A 24,681-nucleotide genomic window follows, 5' to 3' on the forward strand; every position below is an offset into this window, starting at 1 on the left:
AGACTCCGCTCCGCCTTGCAAAACCAAGAACGTCAATGCCGGGCCAGGGAAGGGGTCCTGGCGTTGGCCCTCTGATGCTCATGTCAGTCACCGATAACAATGAAGAGTAAAGAAAACTATAGCAGCAACAAGAGCGTAATCACAAATAACGCATATATCCTTCGGTGTATGAACTCCCTTTATATAGTGGTCCTGTAGTGTACATACACGCTTCTCAAAGCGCGTGCACATTTCCCAATTGTCATATAAAAGGACAAGTTAGGAAAATATCTCTAACACCTTTTCTTAATAGGGGCGTACAAATCCGTGACATAACAATGACAACTTCTGCCGTACGATTTGGCTATTGACCATGCCCTGCTGTTAGCGACATTAACTCCCAAAATGATATGATAAGCTAAGCAAGGGGTCCCGCTGTTTGGCCGAGCGAGGGAGCAGCTCGGCCAGGATCCCTCACCCCGACCGCTCAAGGTTTTTCTCCACGATCGCTCTGCTAATGGGTTGTTTCTTGTACGGTCAGACAGACGATCCGGTCGAACTAGCCCTTATATGGTCGTCACAATTACGAACATCTGTTCTCCTCTCTTTAGTCGTCCGACAATCGGATCGCTGCCTATCATCGGACCGAACGAGTGATATGGTCGAGCAAGCCTCCAGGCGGCACCCTGATACTGGGCCCTCCTTCTGCTAAGTGGGTGGCCATGCTCGATCGGATCCTTTAGGCCCGATTGGTCCGTTACCACCCGCTCGGTTAACTTTGGTGACCCGATGATTCCATACCTTTGATCATTTTGACGTTAATCTTCATATCGACTGATTTTTCCACCTTTAATTTACCTTGTCGGGCTCCTTTTACCACCGCATCAACCATCTTATATGCAACACAGCTATGACAAGGATTGTTGAAAATCATTTGACTTGGGAGAAGAGCAAATCAGAATAACCATCTGAGATGCAACACGGATGAGATAATTATCCATAATCTATTTGTCTTAACATAGAACAACCAGATGAAGTAACAAATTACAGGGAAAAACAGAGCAGCTTGTGACATGAAACACTGAGCAGGATGTAAAATATGAAATGTGGCGTTCAAGCAATAAGTGGGAATAGATTAACTACAAGGTTAAACATCTAAATAAAATATAAAGGTCTCTAGGCTGTCAAAAGTGGACTCTCTACATATATTACACATATCTCTAGGCTGTCAAAAGTTGACTCTCTCCATATATTACACATAAATCACAGCCGACCATTCTTACCACTAAAAAATGATTTCAGCAGCTACTCCAAAATAATTTCAGAATGTAATATACTAATATATAGACAAGCCCACTATCAAGTTAGTGTTTACCACCACAAAACCTTGGCTTTAAATAAATTTCGATCCGGTTCGCACTGATTGGCCCATATTCATAACTCTCTCACACACACACACACGCGCGCGCGCGCACACACACGCGCGCGCGCGCACACACACACACAAAGCGTAGCAAATAACTTGGTTGAATATTTTCTCATGTCTAGGCATTGATGATATATATTTTTGCCCAGATTCATGCTCACACACACACACACACAAACACACAAAGAGTAGCAAATAACTTGGTTGAATATTTTCTCATGTCTAGGCATTGATGATATATATTTTGCCCAGATTCATGCTATTTTGAGACCAGAGCAAACCTTGCATTGAATAGCCAAATTGATGGCATCAGAAGCTCGCAAATCAAAGATATGAATCTCTGTACATTCCCGACCTGCATATGAGGATGATGTTACTTCAGAGCTCATTAGCTGCAAAGTGGATGGCAGGTACCTTATTATGAGATTGACCTTCGAGAGATGTAGCTGAGCAAAGTAAACATGATCCACTCTCTTGGTGATCCTAACAAAGAACCTGAAACGAGGAATATCTTCTTATATATATGGTTCCAAAGAAACAGAAGCTTACAACTACCATTATCAAAATTGGTTGATCAAATAACTTGTTCAATCTCAGCAACTGAATAAACGAGGGGGGAAAACTTTGGTTAAAAGCAAAGGGAACACACATATATGACGTTCTATAAATAGCCCAAGGAACGTTACAGTATGTTCTATGAAGATCTCCTAGAGCAACTTTTCATACTCACAGAAAAGATGAAGGATTTCAAATTCCCTCCCACCCCAGCTCTTCAATCATCACTTTGGTTACTTGATAAATTGTTGGGCTTTCCTGACAAACAAGCATAGATCAGGTATTCATCTATTAGACGATACCAAATAATAATAATGAGAATAATGGTTATTAACAGAGTATGCAATCTTACTATTGGAACATTCCGAATTGTAGCCATCGACAGCAAACTTGGCATTTGCACTGAATATGAAGAATGTCAGATCACTTTGCGGAAGAAAAGACTAGCAGCCGTATAAAGCAAAGATGGAAAAACAAACAAACAACAATAGGAAGCAGAAGACCACTTCTATCTTCCATCTTCAGCACAATTGCAGGGTGAGGAGAATTATCTGAATTTTTCTCTCCTTTGGGATTATTCTGAATGCATCTTAAAGAACTTCCATCAAGCATCTTTATCATAAAAAACCGTCTGACTCACTTATAACCTGAACTTCTTGTACGAGACAAATATCATGTGATCTATTAATCTTACAGTAAATCAGAAGATTACATGATGATCACCATAAAATGTAAAAGAAATTAACTCCACCAACATGTATGATTTACAGAAAAAAAATATAACTTATGACTAGTTTCATCACAACCAAAACAAGATTGCAGGTGGTCATTTAACTACAAATACCATATTCTTTCTGAAAAAATGCATATCAGAAAGGTCATCCACTCTCTTTCTTCTCAGATCAGATGGTTAATTATAACACAAACCTGCAATTGCAGGGTGAGGAGCATAACCTGATAATTTCCTCCTTGAGGTTTACTATGAAACATGCATCTTAAACATCTTGCATCACACATCTTTATCATAAAACGATCTAGTCACTTCTATTTGGAACTGCTTGTACGAGACAAATGTCATGTAATCAATGGATCGTACAATAAATCAGAAGACTATATGATGATTATTATATCAATGTAAAAGAAATCAACTGTGCCAACATGTATGATTTACAGTAAAAAAAATATAATCTATGACTAGTTTCATCACAGCCAAAACAAGATTGCAGGTGGTCTTCTAACTTCTAATACGCTATTCTTTCTGAAGAAAACATATCAGCAGGTCATCCACTCTCGTTCTCCTCAGTTCAGATGGTTGATTATAACGTGAACCTATAAAAGCTTAGATTTGAGCCTGAACTGAAGCTAACACATTAAAAGTGAACAGGAGAATTGTATAATTTAATTATCATATTAACATAGAGATAGGCTACACAGTGACTATGGTAATTGTTATGTTGAGAGAAAATGTAAAAAAATAATACAATATATACATTCAAAAAGTTATGCCAGGTCTAGAACATCAGAAAGGATCGTAGATTCAAAGATATTACTAGCTTCAATTACAGTGGAGTTTACATAGTCCTCATCATTTGCATTGAATTGCCAGCCATGCTTCCATTACCATCAGAAGAGGAATTGAAACTACAATGAACACACCATTGTTTCTTACGATAAGGTTGCGGAGATATGTCACCAAACTGAACGCCAACTTAAAGTATGCTTTTGCATCTATGTTTGTATCCCCATCCTTCACTTTGTAGGCACAAGGTCTTTGTAATGTTATGAGTGATAACTGGAGCAGAAACTCCAATATATTTTGCACAAGTGTCAGGGTGGTAGATACTTGCTCCCTTTAGAATTTCCATCTTAGTTTCCTGGTGAACCTGTATCGTAAATTTTAAGCATAACTTCGAGACTATTCTTCAAAAAGTAAATTTAATAGCCTTAAAAAATGAGAAACAAAAGAAACATGTATATCATTATAAATCAAGAAATGATATCTAATAGGCTGCGACACAGTTTTGTGGCAAGTTGATTTTTGCATTTTAGGCACACGACATTTGGCATTCACATACTAGAGATTTTGAAGAACTTGCGACAGCCTGCTTTAGATGAGAGATTGAGCTTATAGAGCTCCTCTACTAGTTGACAATTCACATGGAGAGACTAAATTGGGGAGCTACAAGTTGAGTATAAATTCAATATCAAACAATTCTTACAAAAAATATATAAGAGTTCCTCAAAATGTGTAACTTGGATCAACATCTCTAAAATCCTCGATCAATGCAAAGAGCAATGAGCAACTTTGATAGACCAAATTTCACGCAGAAAATTCTTTTCTCATTGATTTGTCTAATTTTCTTTAGGATCAAGTTCACTCACTTGTAATTTTTAGCAATCAAACATGTAGCTCATGACTAATGCGACCAGACACCGCATGTCCAGAATGAAAAACAAAAAAAAAACATCGAACAATTGCAACAAGAAGAGCAATGATCGCACTATCTAATAAGAAAACGGAGCCTCTTCATCTTTTCCAAAAATAAACGGGAATGACTGAGAACCCAGCCAAAAGGTTGCCGATTTCGAACAAATCCAGATAACCACATAGAAGAAACTAAACAAATCAGCAGAATCTCAATAGATGACCAGATAAAACAGCGCAAAGAGGTTTTTTCGATCGATGATCAAAGATTTTATACCTGCAATTCCTGCGCCGGACAGACCTTGATCCGAACGATCAAAAAGCTCCTCGCCTCACAAGAATCTGCTTAATCCCAAGACAATAACAAAAACGGAAACAAAATAATGATACTCTATCGAACAACGCAAGAATCTGAATCCCGACTCCTCCATTCCCAATTCTTATCGTTTGCAAGTTGCAATCCGAAGATCCGAAACTACAGCGGTATCGAAATACGATATTACGGATAGACCCTTCTCCTTCCTCCTAATCACGGCTGAATTCTCCGAACTGACCATCTAGACGAGGGCAGTATTGTACTTTCATACTTTTTAGTTTCCGCAGTAGTCATAAATGCATATGCCCTCACAATCTTCCCAAAATTACAAATTTACCTCGAACCAAACTTGCTGTTAGGGAAGTATGGCAGGGGCTGTTTGGTCATTCGATATGGTACGGAAACCCGAAATATTATTTTGCCTAATTATTAATTATTAATTTCAAAGCATGAATTAAATAATTGATTCAGCATCGATGAAATTACAAGCATCAGCAAAATTTGCCTCCAAAAAAAAATCGATAAATTCATAATAAAACTTAAATAGAAGGAACAGTCTGATTTTATGATTTGATTATAAAATAAATAAATAGGGGGAAAATTGAAACAATTTAGTGTTTCTTCTTCATGAAACAGAGTTCAATCCTTGCAGAGGAGATTGATCGGTGGAATCGCCGATCAGTCGGAGCCGTTCCTGACCTCGAAGTCCACCGACAAGGCGAGGCTGTTGCTGATGAGCTTCTTGAGGATGCTGGTGACGTCGGCCACCGGCGAGACCAGGCCGGGGTTCTCGCTGAATCCGTCGTTGCACTTGCCGACTTCGACGACGGCGTTGGCGATCAAGGCGGTGGCCTCGTGGTGCTGCGGCGTCGCCCCCAGCTCCTCGTGCTTCTGCGCCGCGTCCTTCAGGCTCGCCGCCGCGCCGCTGAAGGCCTCCGCGCAGACGCCGAGGTTGTGCTTCAGCCGGTCGTCGAGGTTCTGCGTCTCCTCGACGCGCGACACCGTGTCGTGCGCCGACTGCGCGGTGCTCGCGGCCTCCAGGATGGAGGCCTTGGTGAGCTCGCCCAGCGTGGTGGCGCCCGACTTGGATATGACGTTGGCGCACAGCTGCGGCACCGTGACGCTCTCGCAGTAGCTGCTCAGAGACTGCGTGGCGGCGGCGCGGGGGACCAAGAGGGCGGCGGCGAGGACCAGGGCGGCGGCGACGAGATGTCTGGACGTCGTCATCATGGCTGACGGTATTGATTTAGTTGACCAAGTTGCCTTAAATTTACTTGACCGTGGCTTTCTCGTTTATTGAGCAGAAGAGGGAGAGAGACAGATATAAGACTGAGATTAGGAGACAATTAGAGATAATGAGGTAATTAGGGAGCCTGCCCTTAAATAGGATGGTAGGAAAAGTAATGTGTTTGGTTGTGGTTAATTTGTTGAGCATTTCTTCCGGGATGGATCGATTGGCAGTGTTGAAGTGTTCGTTACAATGTAAGTTTCGTCGAGAGGCAATTCGATATCGAGGGTTAGAAGAAGTATCGATAAGATTAAAGGTGTCAAACGAGTCAAAATTGTATAATTATCGTATGTCATTTTTAAAATATCAATGTTTTAGTGGTTAATTATTATCATAAATTAATACTTTTATGCATTTTATATTAAAGATTATTCGAATGGATGGTAAATGCTAGATTTTTTTTTTATTTGTTTACAATTTATAGTTAAAATTATATATATAGTGTATGAACAATGCTAACCCTAATATCATATGTTCGCATTTGGAAGGTATGCATTAGCGAATTATGTAAGAGGATTATGATTTTACACATCATGATTCGGATAGTAGAATTGTATGATCTTAGGATCCGGAAACAATAAATTGATTCGGAATTAATTAAGATCGGATTTTTCAGTGGAATCGGAGTAGGATCATATAGGATTGACAGGTACAATTTCATTATCCTACAATTTTACATTTTGAGATGTTATAATTTTTTATTCGGATTGAACCACAAGATGATCTACATTTATTACGAGATGTGTCCTACAACCAACCAATTTTATGTCTAAAAATATCATTTAAAGTATTCTCGGGGTTCCGTACAATTTTTGTCATTGTGTTAGAGTTATTTTCATCTTTTGTATTATTAGGGGTTTGATGCTATTTAAAAGATTTGTTTAGTTGATGTGGCATTTTTTATCATCACTCATATTTTTTTTAGTTCCTTTCAAATTCTGGATATTTAATTTTTGATATTCTACTAAAGCAATATGTATTTAGAAGATTATTTTTGATATTCGTATTCGAATCAATCCATTCAAATCTTATGTAGAATCACAATTCTACAAATTATAGATCAAACTATAATTTTACATGTGCAGAGAGATGTCTATTTATAGGAGGATGTTCAAAGTCTTCAAGAGACGTTAGAGAGGAAATCATGGCTCAGGAAGGGTCGACATTTGACAGTTTCATCCAGGATTCATCATATGCTACATGTATATTGAGAGAATGAGATTTGACATAGAGAGAGTGGTTAGATTGATACAACTACATGTATATTGATCCCTAAACATTTATTCTAATCTGATAATTATCATATATAAACACGTTCATTTATCCAATATCAGCTAGAATCAATATGATTTACATTTACAAACTTCTCAAGTTAAGTTTTTGTTCTTGAACTGTCTCAGCAGCCTTTCATTTATCCATTCACTGCCTAGCAACTTGTGAGCCAATTGCTTGAATGAAGCATGCCAAAGAGAAGAAAAAGTCACAAAAAAATTACATATATAAAATCTTAATATGTAATTACTTGAATTAGGTAAATGATCACAAGGGGAAAAGCATATGAAGGCATGTTTAGTTTAATCACGGCCACTGAAATGTTTGTGTATGTACTCGAGAAAGAGCAAATCTTATAAATATAGAACTATTGCAGTAGTTACAGACTGTTGTTGTTGATATATGAATTGGATCCTTCTCTCTTCTCCCCCATGAATGATAAAAGGATGAAATTGTGTACCTCACCTCGAGATTACAAGCTTTACTTATAGTCACACAAGCAACATTTAATAGCTCAACCGAATTCTAGAATCCGGTCCATCCAGAAGGCTGGTTTGTCTCCATTGATTTCACTGCGCCAGCACCATTGAACCGCTGCGAAGTGTTGCCTCCTGATGCTTTTGGCACTTCGGAGGTAAAAGAATCTACCTTGAAATTACTTTGATTGAAGCCCCAGGGCTCAGTGGTAGAACCTGAACTGGGCTGCTTTGTAGTGTTGTTGTTGTGGTTGCTTCCTCGAATCATCCTAACTGATTTTGGATGGATGTTCTTGGGAGTAGTCTGGACTTTCACCTCACCAAAAGCAGACCAGTGAGTAGGATCTGAACTAGGCGTGGCAGGACTATTTGGAAATGCAGCTTGCTGGAGTTCATGCAAGTTTCCCTCTATCTTCTCCTTAGGCTGCAAAATTCATTAATCATATTGAAAGAATCTTGATTTACTTCAAGTAATGATGTTTTTTTTAATAAACAAAAATAGCATGGTACGAGGAAAATAGTACCAGAGTATCTGAAAATGAGCTTCCAGGAGATGACTGAGACATAGGCTCTTTGATTGCAGCAGAGGAGCTTGCAGCAGCAATAGTTCGCTTGAGCTCCTGGATCTCCTGCCGCTGAGAGCGGCAGATGGCAGTCAATTTCTCATATTTAGCAGTCATTTCTTGCTTCTCCAAGTTAACTTGCTTCAGCTCCTGCTTCAACCTACTCAACTCTGATTCCAGGTCCTTATCACTTGCACCAACAACAGCATTGCTGGAGTTGAACTTATTCGTATCAAACTCTGCCACAAATGCATTGAATGCCTGGTCTTGGAAGACAGCTTTACTTTGAGAATTGGATGGTTTATTTTTTTCCGGACCATATTCAGATCCATTTGGAGAAAATCTTATTTCAAAATCCTCACTCGAACCAGCTTCGTAACTTTTGACAGAGTGCCTAGGTGGACTTACAGTTTGTTGATCCCTGGAATTGTTTGCTGGATTGCGCTTGGGCTTTGGTTGGTGGATAGGCTCTTCATCGAACACAGGCCCCTTGTCCCCCGTCGCTTGTGAACTGACTGAATCCTGAGAATGTTGGGTCGACCAAAATGTACCCAAAGGATTCCCGTTTCTGCTCTGGGTAGACCTGGAATTTTCAGTGTCCATGGATGAGACATTTTGGGCAAGTTCTTTAGATGGTGGAGGAGGAGGGCTTCGACGGGGCATCAAATGAGTTTTCCTTTGAGCTGTCAACCATTTCAAATTGTTAGATTATGCAAATGCTTCTTCTATAGTATTTAAGATTACTAATCATAAATTAAATAAACAATATATAGCGAGAACCATATTTGCATTGTTTCTCAAATATAAATCTTTTACCATTGTCTTGTGGACCTGATGAGCTAGATTGCGTTCCTACTATTGAGCTATCAGGTAAATCCTTCTGCAACTCCACAGGCAATAGTTCATTCACCCTGAACCACACCTATCCTCGGAAAATTATCCAACCAGGGTATAAGAGAGTCAGTTTAATTGCATCAAAGCTGTGGTCCGAGCTATATCGAAGATTAATATATATTCATAGAGATAATAGACCAAAAATCAATGTCCTTACCTGAGTTATGTCAGGCCTAGAATCTGGAGGCGCTTGAAGCATATCCTGAATAAGTTTTGTGATAGAACTCCTATACTTTGGTAATTCAGGGATCCTATAATTTCCATTAAGAATCTGAAGTTTTGATTCGCCGTCAAATGCAGATTTGAAATAGCAGATTCTGTACAAAAGGCATCCCAGTGCCTGCAAAATCAGAAACAATTTCAGCTCTAACATCTGAAAGGAAGACATGGAATAACTTATAACATTATTACATGATAATGACGATACACCTTGGTGATATTGTAGCATTAAGTCTCACCGACAGTGAAATTTAAGAAAGTAAAAAAGGTTGATTGTGTTGGCTCACATACCCAAATATCTACTTTCTCACTGATAACTTCCTTTCTGTACAGATCCCACATCTGCAAGAACAACAATGCAGGGAAATTAGTACTTCTTCAAGAAACAAAGAAGACTTTTGTGACAACAAAAAGTAGATCTCGTATCTGCAAGAAGGATAGTTAGAATTGTAGCGATAACATCCATAGATTACCTCCGGTGCTCTATAAGCTGGAGTAGTGTACTTCCGTATATTGTCTTCTTCGATACCCATCTCCTCTGGCCTGTCAAAGCACTTGTGATTTGTTGAAGTGCTGCCAAAGTCACACAACTTCCAAGCTCCATCTGCTCCAAGCAGAACATTTTCAGCTTTTATATCTCTGGAAGTGAAAAACAAAAAACAAAGAGTAAATGATGATGCCAAATCAGGAAGAAAAAACCAAGATTTCAATTAATGTTATTATATTATACTCATAAGTTTCAAAGATGAACTAATAACTCATAAACTTAAAAGTGCAAATTGAGCACTGGCTGGCTAAATCACACTAGATTTAAGGGGAATGAACATAAGAATTCCATGTTGTCTTACCTATGAGCAATAGGTGGCATCTGAGAATGCAAGGCAAAGACAGCATTGCATACATCCCGGAACATCAGAAGGATTTGCTTCTCCTCATAGTAGCCAGCTCCTCTGTTCTCCAACACTGTGGGCAGTGACTTCTCACAGAAATCCATCACAAGAAACACCTCATTCACCCGGCCCATGTCAAAGATAGCATGTGCAACTAGTGCAACCACATTTGGATGTCCTTTTAGCGTTTTCATCACAGATATCTCTTTTTTTGCTAAATTGAGTGACTCCTCGTCTTGACAAATCATGTGCTTCAGAGCATATTGCTTTGTGAGGTTCACAACATCACGAGCTAGGTAAACGCAAGAGAAGCCTCCTTCCGCAATTACATTGCGGACTTGTATCCTTACATTACCAACTTCAATCATGCGGCCTTCTAAGCCATTTGTCTCTTTTGGCATGAACTGCTTCAATTTCCACATGATTGACACAGGCAAATGGTAACCCCAGGAAATGAGACTTGAAAGTTGAAATTACCTACTTGGCTCTACTAGTGCATGAACAAGCCATTCATCTTCCAATACTCTATTCTTATTTCAATGGAATTCTAACGATCTAGATCACTGTTTTCCTCAAAACAAGGCAAACAACCACTTCACAGAAACTACGATACAGGAGGAGGGGGGAGGGGGATTGAAACTGAATAAAAGAAGATTTTTCAGCAATCAGCGAAGAGCAAATATCTTGCTCCCCTAGATTCTAACGATCGAAACTCAAGAGACTATTTTGAAGTAGGATCTCCCGCTGGATCTTAAGCTCAACAGAATCGCAACTTATAAGACTACCCTTGAATCTTTAATCAACGAGGACGAAGCATCTAATCCGGGACAGTGTTAAATAAACCAGCAAAATACTACTTTTTTCAGGTGAAAAGCAAGGAGACTCTTTGAGTATAATAACCACCTTCTTATTCAAGTCCCAGGATTAATCTTCGAAGCAGCTCGATTAGAATAGATCTCCAGTCCTGAGCTCCTGCGGATCTCAACTGGAAGGATCAAAAGGCCCAGAGGAGGCGCCGCTCCCTGAGATCTAAGGCTGCCCCAGGCAGTCAAGGACAGATTACGAGCACAGAGAAGGAACCCGAGGCGGATCTTGGGGCGAGAGCTCTTCAGATCTGAGAGAGCAAAAACGTGAGATTCGAGCAGGAGAATGGAAAGCAAGAGGGAAGATGAAGAAGCAAAGCGCGTTTTTTTTTTTTTTGTGGTTATTTGCGGCAAAAGTGGGCCGACAAATTTCTCATCGATAAAAATAGCCGACCGGATTTATCATTTTTTTAAACAAGAAGCCCCTCAAAAATTAGAAATTTGCAATTTTACTACCCTACCAACTTTGCTTGCGGAAACAAAATTATTGGTAAGGCGACAAATTTCAATTCTAGTAAATCGTCGCTATCGTTTTTTGTCCTTTTTTCGCGATGTCGTTTGTCAAGTAAGCCCAATTAAATATTCATTTACAATTAAATTAACCCTGTCCTATGATTCCTAATACTTTCTTTAACTTTATTATCATACAAATTTTTATTTTTATTTACTTCAACTTTCTATACGTATATTTATCTAATTATTTTTATTTTTTTAAATATCAAAAATAAATTATAATTTATCTAAGTACCAATATATTTAAATTAAAATATAATATATTTTCTATTAAATTGAGTATATTCTTTTTCTATCTAATTAATCAATTAATATACTCGATTCTAATTAAATGATATTAAATTTAAAAAAATTATATCTGATTTTAAATTCTTTATATTTATTAAAAATACCATGAAATTTTCATCTAAAAATAATGGCATAGTTTTTCTTAAATTCAACAATTGCATGTGAAAAAAAAATCATTTTTAATTTAATAGAAATTATATTAGATCCTAATTTAAATATACTAAATTTAGAAATAATTATATCTTATTTTAAATTTTTTTTATTTTTAAAAATAAAGATAATTAATAAAAATTTATATACAGTGAGAGAATAAATTTTTTTATGATTAAAAAACAGAAGTTAAGTTTGTATACAAGAAATTTAGGATAATTTACCCTCAACTTAAGGGTAAACAAGTGCCCAAACTCAGATTTCGAAGGGACATGATTTTCAGAGCTGTGATGGTAGTCCGTGGAAAATTCATCATCTATCATCAGGCAGATCTTAGCGCATTAAAAAAAAAAATCAGTATAATCCAACCCAAACCCAAACTGAGTTACGATTAAACTGATCAATTAATGATGAATTTAAAAACATCGAATCTGGACCATCGATCCAATTTTATAAAAATTTCTCATTAGTTGTTATAGTTGGATTTTCAGTTACAATATATTTATAAAGATTTTTTCTTCAAACGAAACATATAATCATAGATTCATAGGATGTTAGATTTTAAATAGTCTATCGTGGAAGCTTTCCAATTTATTCTAGTGGTCAGTGGAAAATTTTTATGGGTCAGATCGATCGTCCCAGGTTTGGTCCCAACTATGTCATATTTATAGAAATTTTTCTTCTAAATGGACGCACAATCACGGGATGCTCAATTCTTGAGTTGCCCGCTGCGAGCGCTTTTTGATTTACACTAGCGGCTGGTTAGTGGAAAACTTCTGTGGGGCAGGGACAGATTGTTCCCGAGGATACTGTACAATAGAAGATGTCAAGCGATCACTCAGGCATCTACGGTTCGATCCTCACTTATAGTACATTTATATCCAAATGGAATGCACAACCATCAGATGTTAAGCTTCTGGACCGTCCACCGTAAGCACTTCTCAATTTATCCTAGTGATCGATGAAAAATTTATGTGGGACAGGCCAATAGCCCTAAGTTTACTATTATCTAATTCATATTTTATATTAATTAGACTTTGAAAAAAAAATAAGAATTGTAAATTAGGCGGCCAGCCATTGAGTTGTCTCTTTAGTTTAAGTTTTGGATTTTTTTTTCCCTTCTCAGCCCAAGTAAATCATTCATAGACAGATCCTTTAGATAGATCTGGCCATGGTTTAAAATTAATGATTCAACCATTTAGAACTATCAATTTGTCAGTCTAGAATCATCAGTTCGACAATTCTTGATAGGTTGACTTTTGTCCCCTTGAATGGGTCTAGTGGCTAGCACATGAGGTATTACCATCAATGAGGTATGGGGTTTGAATCTCGACAAAGTCGAGGTAAATGCCTCCCTTATGTGCTAGTCACTATTCCAAAGGCTAGTAGTCGCCCGTGATTTACCTCCTCTGTGTTGGTCATGGGACAGGTTTGCGGGGGCGCTAGGGGCGAGCGTATTCGTCTTTTGCCATCAATTGATGGGTCGACCTTTAACCTTAACCATCCAAGATGATTACGATTCACAGTTTAGAGCCCTCATTTTACAATTCGTCGCGGTTCAAGATTATTATATTATAAAATTTAAAACTTAAAATTTATTAAAAAAATAGCTTGTATTTATTTAAGTTGTCTACATATCCCCTTATGATATAAGAGAATCAAATATCAAGTAGTTCTTTTATAATTTTACCCTTTTACATTAGGAAGTGACGTTGTTATTCATTTCTATTTCCCATTCCCGTTGTATTGGTTCTTTCGGTATCAAATTCTTCGACTTCGCCATTAGAAAGTTGCATTCCTTGATATTTTTTTTCGGCTCTGGTCTAATCGTTGAATAATGCTTGAACTTCCTGTTGGGCCGCGTTGGCCGGCTAGAAGGGGGGTTGAATAGTCCTAAAAAACACAAACACAAACACAAACACAAAATACCCTTCTCGAACTTATAACTTAAATACTTGCATAAAATTGAAAGCAATAAACTAAAAGAAGAGGCTCACAGACTTTACTTGGTTACAACCGGGGAGGTTGTTAATCCAAGGAATGAATAGCATACTAAAAAGATCTCCTTCAGGCGGAGAAGCCTCTTACAGCAGTGAAAGCGCAAAAAAGAGAAGATAAACTAGAAATGGAAGCTCACAAGTGTTGTATTGTTAATTCTTGTTCTATTGAAAAGCTTCTGGACCAAAGTTGTATTTATAGCCTTGGTCGGGGCGTCTGGATGGTTCCATGTGCAAACACGGTCAAAAGGAAAATTTAAAAGTTGTAATAAAATTTAAAAGTTGTTTTAAGTGTTGTATTTAAAAGTTGTAATAAAATTTTATCTTTTCGCAATGGATCGCGGTCAAATGCGATCCGATCAAAATCAGGTTCCAGGCACCCGGAATCGCTCTGGGCGCCTGGAATGGGTCCGGGTGCTCGGACCACTAAAGTCGACTTAGTTGACTTTTGATCCGGGCCCTCTGCTACGGTGTTGCTCGCCTCAGTCTGGGTCTTCCGCTCCGACTCTACTTGCTTGGGTGATTTCATCCAACCGAAATAAGGTTCACTCGAACCCAATTTCAGCCTTCTCGAGCAACCTTTCGCTCCGGATTCTCGTCCCTCGGAAACGTCGCGCGCTTCCTTCTCGTCCGCCCATGTACTCTTCCGCAGCACCTCGTCCCTCAGACTCACCGAGCCCGTCGGTTCTCTCCCGTGTCGTCCTTCTCGCTAGCTGCGTCCTTTGCTCAACTCGTTGTGCTCCTAAGCTCCTACACACTTAGACATAAAGTTAAAACACCACAGGACTTAACTTAACTTTGTTGATCACATCAAAATAATCTTAGGGTTTCAACAATTTCTCCTTTTTGATGTGAGCAACCTAAGTTAAGGTAGGGTAAATAGACATAAAGGTAAAACAAATAATATTGCAATAAAGTGCAAAAATAAAAAAATAAAAGATTGTAATCTACCTCCCCTTAGACTTAACCTTTTTCTTCTTTCCCTTTCATCACATAAAAATGGGGTACTAAGAGAAAATCTAAAGATAATAATTTTGAAAACTTTGAAAATTTTGAAACTTATTTCAATACTTTTTAGATAAAAAAAATTCTAAGTACAAGAAAATTTTAAGCAGAGAAAAATATATTTTTTAAGTAAAAAAATTATAAGTTAGACAATTTTGTAAAAAAAAACAAAAATATTCTTGAGAAAATTTTCTAAATTTTTGCAAGCATAAATATTTTTGAGAATTTACAAAAGAATTGAATAACCCTTTAAAGCATTATTTAATTTCAATTTAATGCTTTTTCAGTTAGTAAATTAGACTTTTTATTTCAATACTTGGCTTCCAAGCAGTGGCGAGACATTAGACCTTCTTGGTTATTGGACTAATAACCACTTTCTAGACAAAGCCTCATAAAGAAATTAAATGTTTAATTTTCTCGCTGAAAGCGCTAAGTCTAATTAAAGTTTAAGTTAGACAAGATTTTGGAACTCAATATAGGTCCCAACCAAATGGATTAACTAAGAACTTTTTGGGGACATATTTATTTGAAATATTCCTAATTTGCCCCTTGTGATATTTATAATACTAATTTAAATTAGTGAATTTTCTAAAGCTTGTATTTGATGAACATGTATGATTTTTCAAGTTATCTACTTGTCTTTTCAAATTTTTATTTTCTAATTTTACTTTGTCTAACTCTTCTAATGGACAAGATTTAGCTAGAATTAATTTTAATTTTTTAATCTCTTTTTCAAATTTGCAGTAATCTTAGTTAATAATTTAACAAACTTAAATAATTTATCGGGAGGAAGAGATCGTACCTGACTTACCCATGTCGATCTCGTTATCCGTGTCTCCTCCTAAACTGATGCTTTCTTCCAACGTTGCTCCCCCTTCATTGATGCTCTTGATGCTCATTTCGGACAAGCTTGAATCGTAGTCATCGTCTTGATGACTTGCCATTAATGCAAGTTCGGAAAAAACCTCGACTTCCGATTCGGACGATGTATCGTCTCACGTCGCTTTTAGTGTCTTGAATTTGTTCAATTGGACATGCTTCTTTCCTTTGTCCTTGTTTCTTAGCTTGGGGCAGTTGTCCTTGACGTGCCTACTTCATTGCAGTGGTAGCATCGGATCATCCTTTTTTTTCTACCCTGCGGATGGTTAGTTTTTCTAGATTTACATAATTTCTTAAAGCGCCTTACCATCATTACCAGTTCCTCATCGTCGAGAGAAGACTCTGACTCAGGTTCGTCTCTCGATGCTTTGAGGGCGACGTTGTGCTTCGTCTCCTTCGTACCTGCACATCTCGATTCATGCACTTCAAATGTGGAAAATAATTCTTCTACGGAAATAGTTTCTAAGTCTTTAGATATATAAAAAACATCTACTAGTGATGCTCATTTTGTGTTCCTAGGGAAGGCATTAAGAGCGTACCTTAGCGAATCTCGGTCACTTACCTTTTCTCGGAGATTCGAGAGTCCGATGATGAGCTCCTTAATCCTCGAGTAATAGAGATGCGCAATGGTTTCGTCCTCTCCGAATTGCAGGTTGGTGAGCTGGCTATGAAGTAAATCCCATCTCGCGAGCTTGGCTTCGGACGTCCCTTCGTGTAACTCAAGGAAGTTCTCCCAAAGTTCCTTTGCTGAGTTGTAAGTGTTGGTCCCTTTGGAGGCCGGCAAGAGGGGAGGGGTGAATTGCCCTACAAAATAAAACTTGAACCTTTCTCGGATTTCAACTATATAATGAACACTTGTAATAAATAAATAAAAGAGACTAAGTAAAGAAAAGCAGACACCAGAGTTTTACTTGGTTTGCAATCAGGGGATTGCTAATCCAAAGAATGTAAGCGCACTATCTGATTCTCCTTTGGGCGGAGTAGCCTCTTTACAACGTTGACAGCACAAATGAAAAGAACAGAATTGAAAGTACAGAAGGAATTGATTACAAGTTAGTTGTATTGAATGTACGGATCAGTACTTTATTTATAGTATTGGTCCGGGCGCCTGGAAGGGGTTCCGGGCGCCCCCGGGGGGATAAATTTTATCCCCCAATGGTAAGCTCGCGATCAGCTTCGATCTGGTCAAATATGAACCCCCGGGCGCCCGGACCTGTCAAGTCAACAAAGTTGACTCTGGTCCAGGCTCTCTGCTCCGGTACAGCTCGTCTCAGTTCGCCTCGTCTTGGTCCGGGTCTGTTCGCTCCGGCTCCGCTAGTTTGGGTGATCTCGGCCTTCCGGAATGGGGCTCACCCGAACCCATGTTTCGGCCTTCTCCTCGAGCAGCCTTCCTTCCCGGTTTCTCGTCCCTCGAGCATCGCGCACGCTCTTCTCATCCACCGGTGTACTCTTCCGCGGACACCTCGTCCCTCGGACGCACCGAGCCCGTCGGCTCTCTCCCCGTGCCGTCCTTCTCGCTAGCCGCGTCTTCCGCTCGACTTCCTGTGTTCCTAAGCTCCTGCACGCTTAGACACAAGGGTTAAACAAACGCAGGACCTAACTTAGCTTGTTTGATCACATCAAAACACCTTGGGGTTCCAACAATCTCCCCCTTTTTGATGTGAGCAACCCAAGTTAAGTTAGGGTAACCATATGCAATAAAAACAATTTATATTCAAATAAGTCCAAGTATTTTTCAAATGAAAAAGTATATAACCTCCCCCTAGACTTAACATACTTCTCCCCCTTTGATCACATAAAAATTGGGGTTATAAACAAGTCTAAGGTAAATTCAAAAAAAAAATTTGAGTGTAAAAAATGTCTAAGGAAAGACACTCTTCAGAAATTTTCTTTCGAGAAAAATTTAAGTAAAACATTTTTCAGAAAAAAAACAGTCATAATTGTTAATAAAATTTAAGTTTGAAACTTATTTTAACATTCCCAAAAAAAACTTTTCTAACAAAAAAAATTCTAAGTTAATATTCATAAGAAAAAAATCAATTTTAAGAAAAAATTATAAGGCAATATTATCATAAAAAAAATTCTAAGATTTCTAAGTCAATTTTCATAAAAATTTCTAAGATAAAAAATTTCCAATTTTTTTTTTTTAATATTTTCTAACACAAATTGAATAACTCTTTTAAAGCATAAAGTAATTTAAATTAATGCTTTTTCAGTTAGTCAATTAAACTTTTCATTTCGATACTTGGCTTCCAGGTCGTGGCGAGGCACTAGGCCTTCTTGGTTATTGGAGAAACAACCACTTCCTTAGACAAAGCCTCATAAAGAAATTAGTTGTTTAATGTCCTTACTGAAAATGCTAAGTCTGACTTTAATTTTAAATTAAACATGTTTTTGGAACCCAGTAGAGGTTCCTACCTACAGGATTAACCAAGTATTTCCTAGGTATATAGATTTTTGATATATTTCTAATTTGACTTTGATGAAATCTATAATACCAATTTAAACCTCTATAATTCCTAAAAGTAGAAATATTTGAACCATTAGATTTTTTCAATCTTTCTATTTCTTCTTTTAGTTTTTCATTTTCAATTTTCAATTTTTCAAAATCCTCTATAAGACATGATTTTGCCAAAATTCTCTTTGTTTCTAAAATTTCATTTTCTAATTTGACATTTTTATTTTCTAATTTGTACATGGATTTAGTCATAGCTTTGATACCAAAGTAAAGTTCATCAGGGGGTAAGAGGCATACCTCACTTACCATATCAGACTTGAAGCCTGAATCTCCCCCTGCTTCGCTACTTCCATCTGAGGTCGCTCCCCCTTCATCGATGCTGGGTTCTGATGTACTTTGTCCTTCGTAGCTTGCCATCAGTGCTATCCCGACATATTCTTGAGCTTCTGATTCGGTTGAAGAGGTGTCGTCCCAAGTTGCTTTTAGGTTGTGTTTCTTAGGTGCCTTCATTTTGACCTTCTTGAGTTCTGGGCAGTCTTCCCTTAGGTGTCCCTCCTTCTGACATTGGTAGCACCGTACCTTTCTTCTACCTTTTTGATTCTTTTTATTCTGCATTTTAAGTTTATTAGATCTAAAAAACTTTTTAAAGTTTCTTACCATGTACGCTTCTTGATCGTCTTCGGAGTCTGACTCGGGTTCATCCTTGTTGGTTGCGTTCAGCGCCATAGTCTGGGTTGTGTCCTTTGATATCTCTGCATATCTAGTTTCGTGTAATTCAAGGGTAGAAAACTGTTGGTGCGGTTAGCACTAACGGTCTAACTCAGGTTTTGATGAATGACAAATCAGGTTAAGTTAGGTTTGTTGTTGTCTGACACTTTTATCAAGTGTGCAGGAAAAGTCCAGCTAGGTCGACGGGCTGATCGGATAGCTGGCGAGAAGTCCAAGCGGGTCGACGGGCTGACCGGACGCTTGGCAAGAAGTCCAGTTAGGTCGACGGGCTGACCGGATAGCTGGCGAGAAGTCCAAGCGGGTCGACGGGCTGACCGACAGGAGAAGTCCAGACGGTCAACGGGCCGACCGGACGTCCGCGTGTAGTGAGGTAAGTCACCAAGGGAGGACCGTGAGGACGCTGCCCGGAAGGGACATTAGCGTCGATCCGCTTAGATCCATTTCGGATGTCTAAGTCGAGATCGTGACTAGATTCCGGTCTCGAAAGACGGAATCTAAGTCATACTCTTTCTTATCCATCTATTGAACTTTAATCGTGCTAACACTGTTTTACAGGATACATATTTGCCTCGGACTAACCCCGCTTTGCGGGAAAAAGGAGCTCAAACAAGGTGGTCCCGGGCGCGGAGGTCCGGCGCTAGGATCCGGCGCCCAAGGCAAATTTCATCCACCGAGTCGTCGCCACGTGGAGCATCATGGTTCGTGGCTACGTCACGTTCCGTGCGCCGGAAGGGATCCAGCGCCGGACAAGATATAAAAGAAGCCCCGGTAGGAGCTTCAAATATATCAAGTCTTCACTGAGAACTTACCGCTTGCTCTGCTGCTCTACACTCCTGCGACGCCACGAGGCTATTCCGACAAAGCGCTTTCTTAAAGTCTAACTCTTCTTCTCTTGTCGGTATTTTATTTCTGTCAATTCTTGTACTTATTTGTAATCTTCATTCGAATTGATAGTGATTGCCCAACGAAAGTACTCACGGAGTACGGGCCTTCGAGTAGGAGTCGTCACAGGCTCCGAACGAAGTAAAAAACACCTGTGTCTATTTTAGTTTTTCGCTGCGTTTATACTCATCTTTATCGAATCGATATTCACCCCCCCCCCCCTCTATCGAATCCAACGGTCTTACAAGTGGTATCAGAGCAGGTACCGCTCTGATTTGGTGCAACCACCAATCAGACAAAGAGGGGGTCTTTTTAAAGAAAAATTATATATCGTTCGTTTTTAAAATAAAACCTTACGCCTTTCATTTTTTCCCTCCAAAACTGTTTTTGAAAAATACATCGTCATCTTTTCACTATTATTTAGTATCGACAAAATATTACATTTTCAAAATTTTGAGATAATATTTTTTTTATTAATATTTTAATAATATTTTATTATTTTTTTTTAAAAAAAAAATTAGTGAAATATTATTTTTTCCAGCACTGCTAATCCAAGACCAAGTCTTGGGATTTTGTCTTTGTTTCATTGTGTGCAAGAACAATGTCTTTTCAAGAAGGATGGAACCCCAATGAACCACCACCGTACGATGAAGATTTCAACTATTGGAGGCGAAGAATGGAATGCTTCTTAGGAAGCGTAGATATCGATTATATGCTAATATTGAAAAAACCTTCTCAGAACTCGGAACTGAATAAAAACGTAAGTAAAATTATTTGTAATATTTTACCTAACAATATCATATGCAGACTAGAAAAATACAAGAATGCATATGAGCTGTGGACCCAGTTGATCAAGCTTCACGAGACGCCAATGGAGCTAGAAGATCAAGTTAAAGTCGAATCCGGACTCGAGTCAGATACAACGGAGAAGCCTGCTGAATTAGGGGTTGCGCTCAAGGTTAGTAATATTTACCAAAACACCCTTGCTAGTAGTAGTTTAAAATATGTGCATGTTAATTTGGATATATCTGAAAGTATATGTGAAAATAGTGTACATGACAATACTTGCGAAAATACCCCTAGGACATTTTCTGATAAAACAAATATAATTAATTCAGAAAATACAGAAAATACCCCTAGGATATTTTCTGATAAAACAAATATAATTAATTTAGAAAATACAGAAAATCTGAAAATAATTAATAAATCTAAAAATTCGAATTTAAACCTAAACAAATTTGAAAATTCAAACAAAAAGAATGACAAGGTCAATATCAAATTGTTTAATAATCTAGACAATATCAATCTAGAAAATTCTATCCAAGATAATTTAATTAACAAAAAATTAAATTTTAATGATAAGACTTATTTAATAAATTCCACTAATTATATCAACTTAAAAGGTAAAGAAAATATAAGGATAAAATCAAACACTTTGATAAAATCAAAACGGAAGTTAACAAACTTAAAATTAAATGTTAAAGATAACATATTAAACAAAAATAATCTAGAAAATTCAAAATTAACAATTAATAAAAAGTTAAAAGATAAACCCTTAAAGAAATATAATTCAAACAATTTAATTAACTCAAAAATAAATAAAAACCTAAACTTTAAAAATAAGCTACTAAAGAAAGATAAGTCAATTAACCCAATAAAATTAAAATTGAAAGAAAATTTAAATATTAAATATACTCTTTTAAAGAAAGATAATTTGACCAATTTAATTAATTCAAAATTAAAAACTTAAATTTAAATTACAAATTAAACATTAAAACTTAACTAAAACTAACTTTAATTATACAAGAAATCTTAAAAATAAAAATCAACAATTTAGGGGAAGGCTCCAGAATAGCTGGCACCTCCAAAAATAATTTACCCGACAGGGTAACCAAAACAAACTTACCCGGTAGGGTACCCAAAAACCAACCTACCTGGCAGGGTAGTTAGGAATAGAATAAACTGGGACAAAAGTTTAACCTGACAAGTAGTACTGGTGAAGTTTTGGATGATAGTACGTTGGGGAAGCTTGGGCATCGCATGTCTAGAAAGATATGGCTTCGATCTGGTGCATTTGGCCAAGTGGAACTGACCGAAGCTACCCCTTACGGATCCTAACTAGGTAGACCAAGGTTTAGTACTAAGCTCCGTGGATAGGACTATTCGGAAAACCTCGAAGGGTTGGTTACTTCTAATGATGTCCAGGTGACTCACCAAGCTTAGAAGTTTATCCGAAGAATGCCTATTTGTTGAGACCAAAGCTAAACCTTAATCTAACACAAGTTAAACCAAACTTTGTAATTAAATCTAATTCATCTCACAAAATTATAGAATTCCCTGATTGATAATCTAGATCGGGTGAGATGAATAAGGAACAATTAACTTTCAAATTAAATTAAAATTAATTTTCAAATTTCAAATTAAATTAAAATTGATTAAAATTAAATTTCGAATTTCAAATTGAATTTCAAATTCAAATTATAATAACTTTAAAAACCATTTTAAAAATTCTTTAAAAATCATTTTAAAAACTTTTAAAAATTCTTTAAAAATTATTTTAAAAACTCTTTTAAAAATCATTTTAAAAACTTTAAAAAATTCTTTTAAAAATTCTTTTAAAACATTTTAAAAAATTATTTTAAAAACTCTTTTAAAAATCATTTTAAAAACTTTTAAATTCTTTAAAAATTATTTTAAAAACTCTTTTAAAACATTTTAAAAAATTATTTTAAAAACTCTTTTAAAAATCATTTTAAAAACTTTTAAAAATTCTTTAAAATTTATTTTAAAAACTCTTTTAAAAATCATTTTAAAAACTTTTAAAAATTATTTTAAAAACTCTTTTAAAAATCATTTTAAAAACTTTTAAAAATTCTTTAAAAATTATTTTAAAAACTCTTTTAAAAATCATTTTAAACTTTTAAAAATTCTTTAAAAATTATTTTAAAAACTTTTAAAAATCATTTAAAAAATATTTTAAAAATCATTTTAAAACTATCTAAAAATTCTGTATCATTTTGAAAAATTCTTCTTATTTTTTTCACTATAATGAAATAGTAATAATAAATTGTTTCTATAGATTATTTTCACTTTAAAAATTATTATTTTGACTTTAAACTCATTTTTAATCTTAAACATCATTTTAACCTTAAAATTAATTTTTAATTTGACTTAACTAAAAATTAAATCTTAAAATAAAACTTAATATTGAAATTACAATTAAAATTAAAATTTTTTAACTTAAACTTAAAATTAAACTTAAACTTAAATTAACCACTAATATTAATTTAAATCTAAAATCAAAACTGAATCAAACATATGTTAATTGACATAAAACATATTATAAAAATTATTTTAAATTCCTTTTAAATGCTGTTTTAGAAATCCCTTTAAAAATTTTTTTAATAATAATAATAATTATAACTAACACTTTCATTGACCAGCTCAATCAAGTAATATGAAATTTAAATTATTTCACTAAGTATTAAATTATTAAATCAAGTAAAAACTAATCAATAAATTATTGATAATGCTTAACTGTTATTGAATTAATAAAATCTTATCTTATTTAACCTTAAACTAAAGTTAAGCACCTGAATCTAAAATTAATTAATTAATCAAATTCAAATAAACAGTTATACCAAGGATACAGAGATAATAATATATGTATTAGACAAATGTGTTAGGGCGTTGAAATTTAACACAACCAAACCTTAGTATTAAAGGGGAGATATTAAATTAAGGGGAGTAACCAATTCAGGGGGAGGTTCAATTTCTTTTAAATCCCCTAGAAAAATTAATAAATAAGGAGGATTAATAAATTAAAGGAAGGAATATCAAATTCAGGGGGAGGTTTATTTTTTAATTATCTCCTTAAGCGTTATTTTTTAATCTTCTCTTTAGAAAATTCTACCTCATTAAAAAAAAAAATTACTTTGAACATTTTTAGCAAATATTTTCAAACTTTTAAGTATCAAGTTCAGGGGGAGAAATAAAACTAATTCAGTTTTTCAAATCGAATTTTAAACTTAATTTTGAAAATCAAAGTTTAAAAACAACTTGTTTAAAATTGTGAATTTTTTTACAAAAATTTGAAAGTTTGAAAGGTTTTGAATCTAATACTTTTAAACTTTGAAAATTTGATTTTGAAAAACAAATTTTACAAAAACATTCTAAAAATACGATCTTACTTTTACCAAACTCCTTTGAAAACTAAAAGTAAAGATTTAAATTTAATTTAACTTTACTTTGAAAATTGTCCTGCATCTAGTTCTTAAAATTTGATTTTACTTAGTTTTGACAATTTGATTTGAAGGTTAAAATTTTACAAAAATTATTTTACTAACTAAGCTTCTCATTTTCCTTGATTTTGAAAATTGAATCTTTTACAAACTTCGTGTTGAAAAATAAATTTCAATTAGTTTTGAAAAATAGATTTTTCAAACTTAGCTTTGAAATTTTGGTTTTGAAAACTTATGTTTGAAAAGCGTTTCAAAGTTGAAACCTGTTTCAAAGCGTTTCAAAGTTGAAATTTAATCTTGAAATTTAGACCTTATACACTTATGTTTGAAAATTAAACTTAAAAGTTTTCAAATCTTTATACTCCCCCCAGTC

The 24,681-nt window shown here is 36.0% G+C and overlaps 2 protein-coding genes and 1 long non-coding RNA gene across 5 annotated transcripts; all 3 read right to left on the bottom strand.

The window, feature by feature from the left end:
• Window positions 1-1,243: 1,243 nt before the first annotated feature.
• On the bottom strand, window positions 1,244-4,846 carry LOC122046698. 3 transcript variants are annotated; one of them, XR_006130360.1, is made up of 5 exons: window positions 4,663-4,846; window positions 2,313-3,843; window positions 2,136-2,213; window positions 1,820-1,900; window positions 1,244-1,760 (listed from the first exon to the last, which is right to left on the bottom strand). It is a non-coding gene; the product is annotated as an uncharacterized LOC122046698 (long non-coding RNA). The 3 variants fall into 3 exon arrangements; XR_006130358.1 differs by having other exon boundaries at window positions 1,245-1,760; window positions 2,136-2,218; XR_006130359.1 differs by having other exon boundaries at window positions 1,246-1,760; window positions 1,837-1,900; window positions 2,136-2,218.
• Window positions 4,847-5,379: 533 nt separating this feature from the next.
• On the bottom strand, window positions 5,380-5,928 carry LOC122048548. The gene has a single exon (XM_042610103.1). It carries the CDS (start codon window positions 5,926-5,928, stop codon window positions 5,380-5,382), a length of 549 nt encoding a protein of 182 aa, XP_042466037.1.
• Window positions 5,929-7,592: 1,664 nt separating this feature from the next.
• Window positions 7,593-11,518, bottom strand: LOC122046699 (probable serine/threonine-protein kinase DDB_G0276461). The gene is made up of 7 exons (XM_042607509.1): window positions 10,262-11,518; window positions 9,887-10,052; window positions 9,705-9,755; window positions 9,352-9,534; window positions 9,117-9,222; window positions 8,262-8,983; window positions 7,593-8,161 (listed from the first exon to the last, which is right to left on the bottom strand). Exons 1-7 carry the CDS (start codon window positions 10,723-10,725, stop codon window positions 7,787-7,789), a joined length of 2,067 nt encoding a protein of 688 aa, XP_042463443.1. The 5' UTR covers window positions 10,726-11,518; the 3' UTR covers window positions 7,593-7,786.
• Window positions 11,519-24,681: the final 13,163 nt, after the last annotated feature.

Source organism: Zingiber officinale, chromosome 2B (assembly GCF_018446385.1).
Source record: "Zingiber officinale cultivar Zhangliang chromosome 2B, Zo_v1.1, whole genome shotgun sequence".
NCBI lineage: Eukaryota > Viridiplantae > Streptophyta > Magnoliopsida > Zingiberales > Zingiberaceae > Zingiber > Zingiber officinale.